A 13,335-nucleotide genomic window follows, 5' to 3' on the forward strand; every position below is an offset into this window, starting at 1 on the left:
AGCCTACATTTTACAGAAATGTTTAAAATCATGAAGGGTATTGAATAGGTAAACAAGAAGAAACTGTTTCTGGTACAGAAGGGTCAGTATACTGATACAGAGGATACAGGCTTATGCTTAATGACAACAGAATTAGTGGGTAGCAGATTTGTAGGCCCTGCAAAACCTTGACCTAGAATTCTGCTTGTGAACAAAGTACTGAAATATCAAAGCATAAATCCTAACTGCAATGAATCACAACATATGCATGACTGAAGATCTCCAAAAGCACTCAGTTTAATATTTTAAGATAGGCATCTCAATGATTAGTTGTTTACGTACATCCAAAAATTAAGAAGTTATATAAATATTTTTTGTTCTTGATGAGGTGCAACTAATGTTTATATTTTTACAAATAAAGATGACGAATGTAATGGAAAGTGAAGAATGTTTGATCTTAGGTTAGTGTTTTGTATTTTGAGAAATTTGAAAATGAGGAACATATTCCCTAACTGGTCTGGAACAGGTTACTGATGCTCTTGGTAGCACACCTTTTGAAGTGTACTGCGAGGTTACTTACTCACAGTTCTAAGTGTGAGAGGTTGCAGATTATTGTACTCCCTACAGGATGTGGTGGATGCCTCTGAAGTGCCTTTTGGCCCACCCACATTTTCCATTTTTGTTCTTAATTGCTTTTCCCTTCGAACACTATATTATAGATTATAGCAAAGCAGCATTTGTATTGGTAAGACTAAAAGAAAACATCGCAAATAATGGAAATCTGAAGGTCAGATGGCATTTGTGTACAGAAAAAACAAATGACTAGAATTTGATGCCACTGAGAAAAAAAGTGACAAATTGCATTGTTCACAAAAGCCAGGAAGATGTGAAAAGGAGAGTATGTTTGATATCATTATTATACATGATGAACTATTTAGTGGTAACAGTGCACAACATAAATTGGAACCTCCCACTCAACACCTCTCCCTGGCTTCCTGTCCTTGCAAAGATCACTCCTCCACACATCCACAGACTGACAGAAACTCACAAGCTGGTTAAAACCATCTGTGCTGCACCACACTTACCACTTCATAATGACATGTTCAATCCATCTACGGTCTTCCATCTCGGCTCCCTATATGGAGCAATCTTTCTGAGTAAGATCTACCATGACATCCTTTGGATCAAGAAGTGGTACAAATGCCTTATGCATTTGTAGGGAGACATACACAATGCTGCACCTTACCAAGGAGTATCCCCTCTACAAACTAACTGGCAGACAAATCATCTTTAAACTCGACAAATGAGGCAATCGCTTGACTCTGAGAATTTGCATTAACTAGATGAATGGATATATATCTAAATAAATAGATAAATAAATAAACAAACAAATAAACAGAATAACAAAGGTTTCATGTTTATTTGTATCACAGTTTATCTTCATTATAGTTGTTCATTTTTGAGGATTTATGGCCAGCTCCCCTGTACCTCCCCTCAACCAACTTCCATACACAGATGTGGCCCACCAACTGAGAGGTAGGCCTGCTTAGAAGAACAAGGGTAGCAGATGCTTGGGAGCACAATGACCAGCAAGTTCTCCTCCAAACTATTCTAGGGGTGCAATCATCTGTGACGAGCAGTCTGAAGACAAAACAGGTTGAAAATTGTTGTGATTAAATAATTATAGGACAGTACGTCAAACTTATTGCAGGGTTAGTGGTTAGAAAATTATAGAAATTTCTTATGAATTGTGGTGAAATGCAAATACTTCTAGACAAATCCAATCATAAAATCCCTTCGGCCCAACACGTCCACACCAACCCTCAGAGCATCCCGCCCAGAGCCAGAAAGCCCACCTAAAATCTACACATCCCTGAACACTACGGGGTAATTTAGCATGGCCAATCCACCCAGCTTGCACATCTTTGGACTGTGGCAGCAAACCGGAGCACCTGGAGGAAACCCACGCAGATACAGGGAGAATGCAAACTCCACACAGACCATCACCCGAGGGTGGAATCGAACCTGGGTCCCTGGTGCTGAGGCAGCAGTGCTAACCACTGTACTGGCGAGGTAAACAAACTGTCATCACATCCTCAAGGGAGATACTGTCATGGAATCTGTAGAGCAAATTTTCCACTCCCTTGAGCAGCCTGGGCAATGACTGAGAAGTTAAGAAAATGTGGTGAAAATGGCAAAATCAGATTCTCAATGTTGAGAAAAAGTGTTCCAACTTTCGCTTTTGGGTTTAAATAAAGAGTTCTGAATCTCACTAATGAGCGGTGATTACCTTATTTCCATGTATTTACACTAATTATTAGTTAAACTTGCCTCAGTTCTATGCAGCTTCCAACTTTTCTTTCCTTCCCAGTGAAACTAGACAGTGCCAATTCCCAGTATGAAAGTCGAAGTGGTTACCTGGCAACAGAAACTCACCACTTGCGCTTCCAGGCAGATAATTCTGTCTTCATCAGAATGATCCTGCATACTTCATGAATACATTCTTTTTCTAGCCTTCATCCACACAAGTGGACATTGGCAAATCACCAGCTTCACCATATCATCATCACTGCTTTCAGACAAACCCACACACCACTTTAGCCCTGCGAGACTTCACTTTGGAGCTCTGGGATACTTATATGCTTCTGTTAGGTCACTTTGGCCACAGAGACATGCATGTATCCACACAGGCTGCATTTTAAGAATCTTAGCTTATTTTCTTAATAGTCACTAATTTTGTGCTTGTTCGGAAGCAGCCAGCCTGCTCTTCAGCGTGCAAATACAGGCCGTAAACCTCTGTGGTCTGAAAGTCTTTTCAGTGCAAAGGAAAAGACTGGCAGCTTGTTACAGCTTGGAGCAATGAACAGTCAAGGGGATGGATATTTGCTGTACAGCATGATACTATGTCAATGTCTCACCAACAGCATGTGCAAGTAGCTTATGCAGCAAACACAGTGCAAGCACTTCAAACAAATGCCATGTCTAAAAGTCAAAGGGCCAGTCCTTAGTGGGCAGATAGTTATAAGCTATTACTCATAGTAATCTGTAGCTAATGGGAAAAAAAGTGTTTCACCAAGAAGTAACATTTGCTGAAATCAAGTTCTGAGGATGATGGTATGGAAGACTCAGAGGATGCACAAATCATACCCCTTATTCTCAGAAAGGACATTTTCATCAGGGGAGGGAAAGGGTCCTTCTACACTAGGCTTGGTTTACAATCTGGTGAGTACTTCACTGACATATTCCAGTAGCTGATATAGATTGTAACAACCAAAGTTCCTGACAGTTGAAAAACTGTTGAAGACTATTCCCTTATTGAGCCCATGATGGTGACATGCCCCCGGAAAACAGCCATAATAAACTTGGTTGAGATGCACACAGAGGCAGGAAAACATTTAGTTAAGATGCCCAAGGCTGTGAACTGACTTGGCCAGAAGGTGGAGAAGTCTGTCCAAGTTCTGTGTGCTGTCATGTCTTAAGCATGCCAGCACTTTGCTTCCACTCTCCACATGTGACTCCAGACCCACAGCAATGTGGTTGACTCTCAGCTGCCCTCTGGGCAATAAATGCTGCCTAGCCAGAGATGCCCTCATCCCGTAAAAAAATAAAGAAAAAAAAAAAACTTGGCTTCCAATGGAAAATTTAGCAATATGCATAGACAGCCAAATGCAGCTGAACTATCAGATATCCACTTGGACTTGAACTCCATCATTCCAGTCTGGATTTCAATTCAGCAGTGGCTAGACGAGAGGGGATGCGCCACGTATATCACCTTTCAGATGCCCTTTCTCCTGAAGGAGGCAGGAAGTGTTGAGATGGAGGAGGAATGCATGCCAGCCAACCTGTGGGCCTTCCTCTCAGAACACTCCTGGGTTGGAGAGTCTGCACAACCCCTCCAGCAGTGATTCTAACAAGTGAAAACAAGGGGATTGCTCCTGTACTTGTTCATAGTGAGTGAAATGCCTTAGCTTCAACTGCTGATCTGCCATCAATCCCATTTTAATTAGTTGATACTAGTTCATTTCCATAGATTCATCCTGCCATTGAGAAACTGACTTTTGGCTGTCCACACAATTAAGCTACTGTGTCCACCGTACTACCAGCTCCTGGGAGCATCACGAGATTCTGCCATATTTTCCCCACATACCTTCCACTAGAATGCAGGAACATTAATTGGTTTGAAGTGGGAACAGTCAATTCGCTCTATAAGTAAGGAAAAATAATTATGACCCTATACAGCTAAAGCTTTTTCTCACTAGTTTCGTCATAAGAATATACCAATTACATATGGATGAACAGTAACAAATACTCTGGATTTTAATTAAAGACTTAATACTATATAGCTCTGTTATAACGTGTATATATCTAATAGGAAATCAACACAGCTTTTGCTTGATATGTCACATGCTGTGTGACATCATACCCCGCAATAATGATGCACGCTCATTCTTTACATTTTCTATTAAAGTAATATTGTAATCATGAGTGCATTAAAAATAAAGGAAAATCCAAAATGAATATTATTCTTTTTCAAAAGATACTGCTGAGTACTAGTGATTATGGTAGTACATTAGCAAACCATAGGTCAAGATCAAATTCTGATGAACAAAACCTCGAAATCGAATTTTAAAATCCACTAACTTCCAACCAAAATCCAACAGTAGAATCAATAGTCCACAGGAGGTGCCTATTTGGCCCACTGACTTAGTGCTGGTTCTCCACTAGAGCAATTTAGCTAGTCCCATTGCTCTACCCTGTCTGTGCAGTCCGGAAAATTTTTTCTCTCCAGATGCTTATCCAATACCATTTTGAAAGTCAGAACTGACTGTGCCTCCACGATCCTCTCAGGCACTGCATTCCAGATCACTTTTCATGCTGCCTTTCACCTTGATGCCGCCTTTCACCTTGAATCATATCCTATAGTTCCCAACTTTTCCGCCAATAGGTACAATTTCAGTCTAACTCTTCTCTTGATTAAAGTTCAAAATCATGAAGGGTGTAATGATCTTTAGGGAACAGAACCTACTACCCATATCTCTCTTGGTCTGATGCTATTTCACAATACCACAAGGAAACAAGGCTTCTTTTTGAGTCACACGGATCAGTAGCACCAAAGCTCTTCAAGACTAAGCAGGGCAAAAAGAAGTTTTAAAATATTTACATTTACAGAGGAAATGTTTCAATGACACGCTCAAAGTCGCAGTAAAAAAGTACAACTCCTCCATTGACACAGAATACTGGCCAGGACCACTCAAAGTGAAGGGAAGCAAGCTGGGATGGATCTGTGCAGCTCAAGTCACATCGCTGATGCAGTTGAAGTCAAGCATCAACAGAGAAAGGAATGCATAGTAACTTGGGTATACCATCCTATCATTCCTCCAACTGTGCCCCACCTGTGACATATCCTGAAGGTCATGCATTCGATTCTGCCTAAGGGGCTAAGAAAAATATTTTTCTCTTCAAGTATAAACTCCATTACATGAAGGTCCATTTAGATCAATAACGAATGCTGTGTCTACTTCAAACTGGTAGTTGACACATCTTGTTCCAGTGCATAGTCTGCAATTGCTTCTCCTCCTATATATTTTTACAGGAAATGTATGTGGTGTGGGTTAATAAGGTGATACAAAAAGCAAACAAAGCACAGAGGTTAATTTCCATAGAATTAAAGAACCAGAAGCTGTGTTAAATCTGTACAGAACCTTATTAGACCACACTTGGGAGTAATGTACACAGATCTGATCTCCACAATATAAAAAGGATACAGAGATAAAGTGAAATGTTATACCTATCAGGAAAGACTGAAGAGGCTGGGGCTCTCTCTTTCCAGAAGTGACTGTTACAGAGGTATTTAACATTTTGGAAGCATCAGATAAGCTAAAACTAGAAATGTTTTCAACTTTTGGAGGAGACAAAAACCCAAAAGGCACAAAGTAAGATGGTAATTAACAAATCCAATATGAAACTGTGAAAAACTTCTTTCCAAGAGAGTCGACACATTGTCCAGCTTGCTATCACAGTTGTGGTGAATAGCACAGATGCTTAATAGTGAAATTTACGTAAATACATGAAGAAAAAAGGAAAAGGAGGACATATCAATAGGTTAGATGAAGAGTGTTGGGAGGATGCTTATGTTGACTATTAAAACTTAACATGGATAGGCAGGGCCATATGATCTGTTGCCATGCTGTATATGCTGTGTAAGCATGAATATTCCAAGCTCTCATGCTTTGGCACCTGCTTATTAATTTCAAGTATAATTCAACTAGAACAGCCTTCACTTAAATGTGAAAATCTTCTGCATACTGAGGTGAGGAATGCTAATATCAGACAATAAAACTCCACATTTTGAATATTCATTACCAGCACTAACATCCTACACCTAACTTAATTACACCATAGTATATCCAGAAATAATACTCCATCACTCGGCTAACAGTCAGTCTTTGGCTGAATCTAAGATGATCTCTGCTACTGACTTATACATCTGCTAATAATATTCTTATATATGAATTTAAAAGGACAAGCTAAATCAATTGCAGGAACAGGTAAAACATGAATGAGTTAGGGCAACACTACTCTTGTCAAGTCTCTTGCTTCAGAACCTTCTACTGTCAGTCATTTTCTTTCTGTAAAGGCATAAATTATACCATACAGTGTGACTAGTTTAATACAGAGTAAGCAAGATAGGTATTCCAGATTCAGCTGTTAAAATGGAGTGACCGTCTTCTCCCAGCAAACTAAGGAACTATCGCAAAAGAGATTTCAGCAACAATTTGAATCCTGTCTTAATATTTAAGAATACTACTGTAATTAGTTTTATTAAATGCATGCCTGCAGAATTGTCCTACAATTCAAACCCACCGAATAAAATACGCACTTTGTCAACCTAGAATTTATACCTGTCCTGTGGATGCTTTTTATGCTGTATATGTACTTTTACATGCATTTTTAGAGCGAAGGAATTGAATTAACTGTACATACCTCTTGTGGAAACATATAAAGAACCATTCAGGTAGCTCGTTGCGATTCGCTTACGCTGTGAAAATTAAAATAAAGTCATTACAAGTGTTTTAAAATAGTGGCCAGAATACATTTTATAAGCAATGTATTTATATGACAATTTGCTGATCAAAATATTTCAAAGAGATGCTATTTAGCCAAAGGGAAAATAAACATTTTGGGATAAGATTTTATCCTGGAGTTTTAAGGTCTGTTTTTAAAATAAGTGTTGACTGCTGGGAGGAATGCTTGTCAAACACTGGGATTTCAGCTGCTCATTGAAAAGTACTACAAGAATTGTTGGGGTGCTCCTTTAAAGTTTTAAAGTACCTTTAAAGTAAGGTAATAGAATGCCAACCTGTATTACCTGCTCAAACTTTGGTATGGGGCATGAAATAAAGAACAAGAGTGAAAACCAACTGAACTAAGATGACACTTTCATTCATGTATCCTAACTTTTAAACAGTTGTGAAGTGCTTAAGAGGACTGCAAAAAGGAAATAAGACTTATCTTTATATAGCACCTTTCGTGATCACCAAACGTCTCAAAGTTTTTTTACAGACAATAAAGCACTCTTGAAGGTAGTCACTGTTCTAACATAGGATATGCAGTCATTAAATTGCACACAGCAACTGCCTGCAGACAACAGTGTGACAGTGACTAGATCATTTGTTTTTGTAATGCTGATTGAATTAGAAACGTTGGCCAGGTCACTAGAGATAATTCTCCTGCTTTTATTCAAAATGGTGACACAGAATCTTTAAGGTCCCCCATTCACGACTCTTCTCAAAGATTCTGAAAAGGTGGTCAAAGGCAAATTTAACTTCCATTTGTTGGGTATGGAAAGAGTAGGAATATTCCTCTAAGCTGCAAAAACTCAAGTTACTTTCACTCTTCAAGCATTCTAGATTTATCCAGTCCATGGTCTTACTATCTCCAGCCTAGAACATGATTGCTTTGCATGCTGGGACATCCCAACACAGGTAGGCTCGTCCAAGGACACTCAAATTTTGGCTGAGCCTGCTATCTCCATGCAAATGAGGCACAGCCTTCAAAATGGACCACTCCTCTAGCCATAACTAATATTTATCTAATCAAAACATGTCACCTATGTCATTCAGGAGAATTAAGAAGGTTAAGAATTCAATACATCAATCTCATCTTCTGGAATGTTGGTGGCTGCACCCCAGTAAGTTAAAGAGATTGCTCAATGTGCACTTAAGATTCATAAGGAATTTTTTAAAAGAACATCCGACACTTATTGGGAACTTGATATATCAATGTGCCTTTAATGTTAAAAAAAAGAAGCATTCTAGGAGGGCTGGAAATGGAAACCAAGCCAAAAGAGGCAGAGATCAGATGAGACAAAAACACCTCTGCAGATGCTTTTTGAAACTTTTTTAAAATATAAATGGTTGAGGGCTGAGTAGACCAAGAGTGATTTTCCATACAGCATGAGTGAGGCAGCTGAAGGTGCTACCAAGAGTGAACAGTTCAATGAAACATGGAGTGTAAGATGGAAGCAGTTTTTCCCAGTGTTGAGATGGAAGAACTCATCAGTTGTCCGGGATTAACAGAAAGTAAAAAATGGTTTAGTGATTATTTGGTAAAACAGGGGAAATTTCTTGAGGAACATGTAACTATTATCCCAACATAGTTTATAAGAAACATCTCCATTTCAAACTAACTGAATTTTTAAAAACAATTGAACTAGTTAGTCTCCAACAGCATTGCTCCCAGTCAAAACTAGATCTAAATTTATGTTAGCATAAAAATCTTAACATCACATCTCGGTCTTTACAATGACATATGCTTCAGTTTCTCTGTTCTTCTGTTTGCTTTCAATGGGCTATCTCCTCGTGTGCCTGCTTCAGCAAAATTTAACCTCAGTGTATGAGATGAAAGATCAGACACTGGTTTCTAACATCATCCAGTCCATGTAACAGTTCTTTATGTTTAGGGTTATTTGGATGTGGAAGGCTTTTCTCCCCACAATGATTGAATAAGAATCTATAGGGAATGAGCAGCATAGTAAGATTATTTGTGAATTGCTCTGACAAAGAGCTAATTACATCCTTTAGTAAAATAAAGTTATCTGGGATACAGCAGAATATGTGAAGAGCCAAAACGGATACTCAAAAGATTTTTTTTTTTTTTTAAAAAGTTCACCTCTGTTTAGAGCTCCTTTGTGCACATGGGCCATTTTTTTTTCTCTGGAGTTAATGATCTGGCACAAAAGAGGAGTTAAGGCTTACAGCAGATCAGCCATGAGCTTGTTGAATGGCAAGGCAAGCTCGAAGGGCCAAATGGCTTACTCCTTCTTCTACTTCATTTGTTCTTATAGAATCACAGAGAACTTTTCATATGCACACACATGTTTACTGTCTCTAAACCACTTAAATAATCACATATGATTCCATGGATTGTACAAGATAATAATTTTCACAATTAAATGTCAAGATATCAGCAGACAGACTAAGCATCGTGCTCACTGAGTCAAACAGCTCTTCTGTCTGGTGCTTGTATAGGTTAAAAAGAGTGCAACACTAAAAAATATTGCATATATTTTCTCTACTTCCAAGGTTCAGTAATTAATATTCCATGATACACTTCAAAGCAACCAAAAAATCCAAAGAACTGCACATGCTAGAAATCAGGAACAAAATTAGAAATTGCTGGAAAAACTCAGCAGACCTGGCAACATCTGTGGAGGAAAATCAGTGACCCTTCCTCAGAACAGTTCTGAGGAAGGCTCAATCGACCCGAAACGATAACACTGATTTCTCTCCACAGATGCTGCCAGACTGAGTCTTTCCAGTTATTTCTGTTCTGTCCCGAAGGCAATAATAATGAAAGAAATCCGAGGTTCAGACCCAATATTCACTTGCAATTACTGATACATGTTTAGAGAAAGAAAGAAAGCAGATGATAATGTCCTGCCAGTGTAAATATTACAATTGCTGATACCAGACTGACATGATTATGATGACAACTTGGTAGAACACCAATGCAAATTTAATGGATGTTTGATCTAATGATACCTTATTTGATGACTGAATTCTATACCAGGATTTACATTTTGGTGCTGGATCTGTAGTGGTAAATACTATATTGAAAATGAACCAATAATTAGTATTGAAATTGTCTTTGAAAGTTTTCATATATAACGTGTTAAACATACTCTCAAAGACAAAAGCACAAAAGTTATCCAAGCGATGATCAGTTTTCAAACAGTTAAAACTGCAAATATGTTTTAACACACACCTTGCTAACATCCAAATATAGCTGGAACATCTGTAGAAATTCTTAGATATTTTTAATTTCATTTCAGTTAGTGGCACATAGTAAAGAACCAAAATAGGTTTTTAATAGAAAATGGCAATAGATCATCATTTATGTTTATTTATACTATTTAACATTTGTTAGGACTGTAGAAAAGAATAAATTACTCCTCGTCAATATTGACAATATGGAGGACTGGGTCATTGCTTGGTAAATGGAATTTAACTAACTCAGGAAAGTGTCACAATATCTGAACACCCGAGTAATATCACTTACCTCTGGTTCAAACAATCCACTGTATGTTGGATTGGCTGTGCTTCTTCTCTTTCTTTCCTGGCGTCTGCTTTGGATTTCTACAACCATCAGAATATTTCTATTATAATCACATAAATTCCAAATATTTTGTTTTAAACAAAAAGTGAGGAACTAAAACATTTGTTTTAAAATTAATATGGTCTCACATGGTGCTAATTAACATTAGGATCAATAGCGTGATAACTAAGATTTTATCTGACCATCACTACCAGCAATAAATTTATGGTAACCATGCTTTGCATCCCAAAGCATAAAAAGCAATTAATGTGACAAAAAAAATTGGCTCCCACAACATACACAGTGTTTCAAAAAGGATCCTTAATTGATTCCATTTATAATCCTTCCACAATTTTCACAAAAAGAATTAAAATAACACTGTAGAGATAACACAAAGAAAAACACGTCTGGATGAGAAAAATGCAAAAATATAGTAATTGTCCAACTCATATTTTCAACACAACTGTAATGGTTTTTGGTACAATACAGTCCGTAGTAAGCCAGGCTTTTGGTTTAAATCATACGTTGAGACCAGTCTGTTATTTACTACTCGCTGGAGTTTAGAAGAATAAGAGGTGATCTCATTGAAACATATAGGGTTCTTTTAGGAGCTTGAAAAGGTAAATGCTGAGAGATGCTTTCCCTCATGGGAGAGTCTAAGACCAGAGGGCACAATTTTAAAAAGATGGGGTACCAATTTAAGACTGAGACCAGGAGGAATTTATTGCCACAGACAGCTGAGGAAAAAAATCCTTGAATACATTTAAGACTGGAATAGATAAATTTCTGATCAGTAGGGGAAGCAAGGTTATGGGGAAAATGCGGGAAGGTGGATGGGAGGAATGTCGGGTCAGCCATATTAAATGGCATGGCAGGCTCGAGGGACTAAATGGCATTTTCCAATTCCTATTTCTTATGGGTTTACTGATCATTCTCAAGTCCCCCTTCCCATTTGTCTTCAACATAGACATCACCTTTACCTGACTGCTACCAGTTCTGAAGAAAGGTCACTGGACCCGAAACATTAACTCTGCTTTCTCTCCACAAATGCTGTCAGACCTGCTAAATTTCTGTTTTTGCTTCAGACTCCGGCGAGAATTCTCCCCAGTCAGAAAAACACTCATTCACTAACCTTTGCCTCCGATCCTTTAGCATTTACATTCCCAAATTACTTGTCCCTTCAAAGCCACACACTTCGGTTTTCTGAATAAATCTGACATGTGATACTCTATACAACATCTTTTGAAAATCAATCTATTAAACCATTTTGATCAAATCTTCCTTCATCAAAAGGCTCAAATCAGGCAAGTCAAACTAGTTTTCTCCTTTACAATAAAGCTGTAATGGCTGTCCCTCATTGGCTCATTCTTTTTCAAGTGAGAATGAGTTATGTCCTCAGAAATAGTCTTCAGCTGTCTCCTCAATTCAGGTGTTAGGCTGATTGGCCTAACACTTTTATTTAAGAGGAGTGTTAGATTTCTAATCCTGGTGTCCTGTGCACACCATTCACAGAGCCAAGGAATACTGAAAGTCTGTGACAAAACTTGTCTCCACCCTAGTTATCCTCAGCAATAAAGGCTTCATTCCATCTGGACAGGATGACTTATTAACTTTGTGTGATGACACTCCATTTAGCACTGTTTAACTATTTATTTTCATCCGGTTCAATAACTCAGCTCCAACATGAATTTTATCCTCTACTTTCTTAAAACAAATGCAAAGTACTCATTCAGTACAGCACTCCTGCTTCTGCTTTTACAACAGAATTTCCTTTTTTGTCCCTAATAGACTAAACCATTCTTTAGTGATCTTTTTTATTCATATACACTTATAAAGGTTTGTGGGCTTCTTGTAGCTGGAAAAATTGAAACAGTCTATCCAAACTATTCTAGCAGAACCACCTCCAGCTGCTAGGGGAGAAACAGCAAAAGCTTATGAAAACAACTGAATGATTAACTAAGATTTCTGGGATGAAAGATGGCACCTATTGAAGAGAGTAAACCAAGATACAAGGATTTCTTTTAAAACATTAATATTGCACTTGATGAAACAATCGGACATACCTTCCAGGTGCTCTGTTGTAACCAGGCCTAGTGACACCATAAAGGCAAGTTTCTGCAAAATTAAAATGTATATATGCATGCATAAATAAATGTATGTCGATATATAGAGAGTTTCTATGAATCCAGTCCCACAAAGGATCAATGATACTCAATAGCAAAAACAACTTGCTTTTATACAACATTTTACCACAAAATATTTGGCACCAAGACACACATTAGAAGATATTAAATCAAACACTTCGTCACAAAGTTAGATTCACAGAAGTGTCTTAAATGAGTGGTAGAGAGGCCAAGGAGAAAATTCCACAGCACAAGATCCAGGAAACTGAAGGTAGGGCCAACAATGTTTGAGCAATTATTAGGTATGTTCATAACAGTCATACAGTCATAGAGTAATACAGCATGGAAACAGCTAGTTCCAATTGTCCACATTTGACCCATATCCCTTTTAACTCATCTCGTCCATGTACCTATCCAAATTTTTTTTTAAATGTTGCTAGTGTACCTGCCTCAACCACTTCTCCGGCAGCCCATTGCATATACGTACCACTATCTGCAAGAAGAAATTGTCCCCTCAGGTCCTTCTTAAATCTGTCCCCTCTCATCCAAAACCTATGCCCTCTAGTTTTCAATTCCCCATTCTGGGAAAAAGACTAAATGCATTTATCCTTTCTATGCCCCTCATGATTTTATACAC

At 38.1% G+C, this 13,335-nt stretch overlaps 1 protein-coding gene across 1 annotated transcript in view; it reads right to left on the bottom strand.

Moving 5' to 3' along the window:
• phf21b (PHD finger protein 21B) overlaps positions 1-13,335 on the bottom strand; it is a 156,243-nt gene that overhangs the window by 17,208 nt on the left and 125,700 nt on the right. Inside the window, exons 9-11 of the mRNA XM_048607632.1 lie at positions 12,639-12,690; positions 10,540-10,616; positions 6,964-7,018 (exon numbers count right to left, since the gene is read on the bottom strand). Of these exons, the coding sequence (XP_048463589.1) occupies positions 6,964-7,018; positions 10,540-10,616; positions 12,639-12,690 (184 nt within the window). The remainder of the gene's footprint in view (positions 1-6,963; positions 7,019-10,539; positions 10,617-12,638; positions 12,691-13,335) is intronic.

This window comes from Rhincodon typus, chromosome 18 (assembly GCF_021869965.1).
Source record: "Rhincodon typus isolate 14 chromosome 18, sRhiTyp1.1, whole genome shotgun sequence".
NCBI classification, from domain to species: domain Eukaryota; kingdom Metazoa; phylum Chordata; class Chondrichthyes; order Orectolobiformes; family Rhincodontidae; genus Rhincodon; species Rhincodon typus.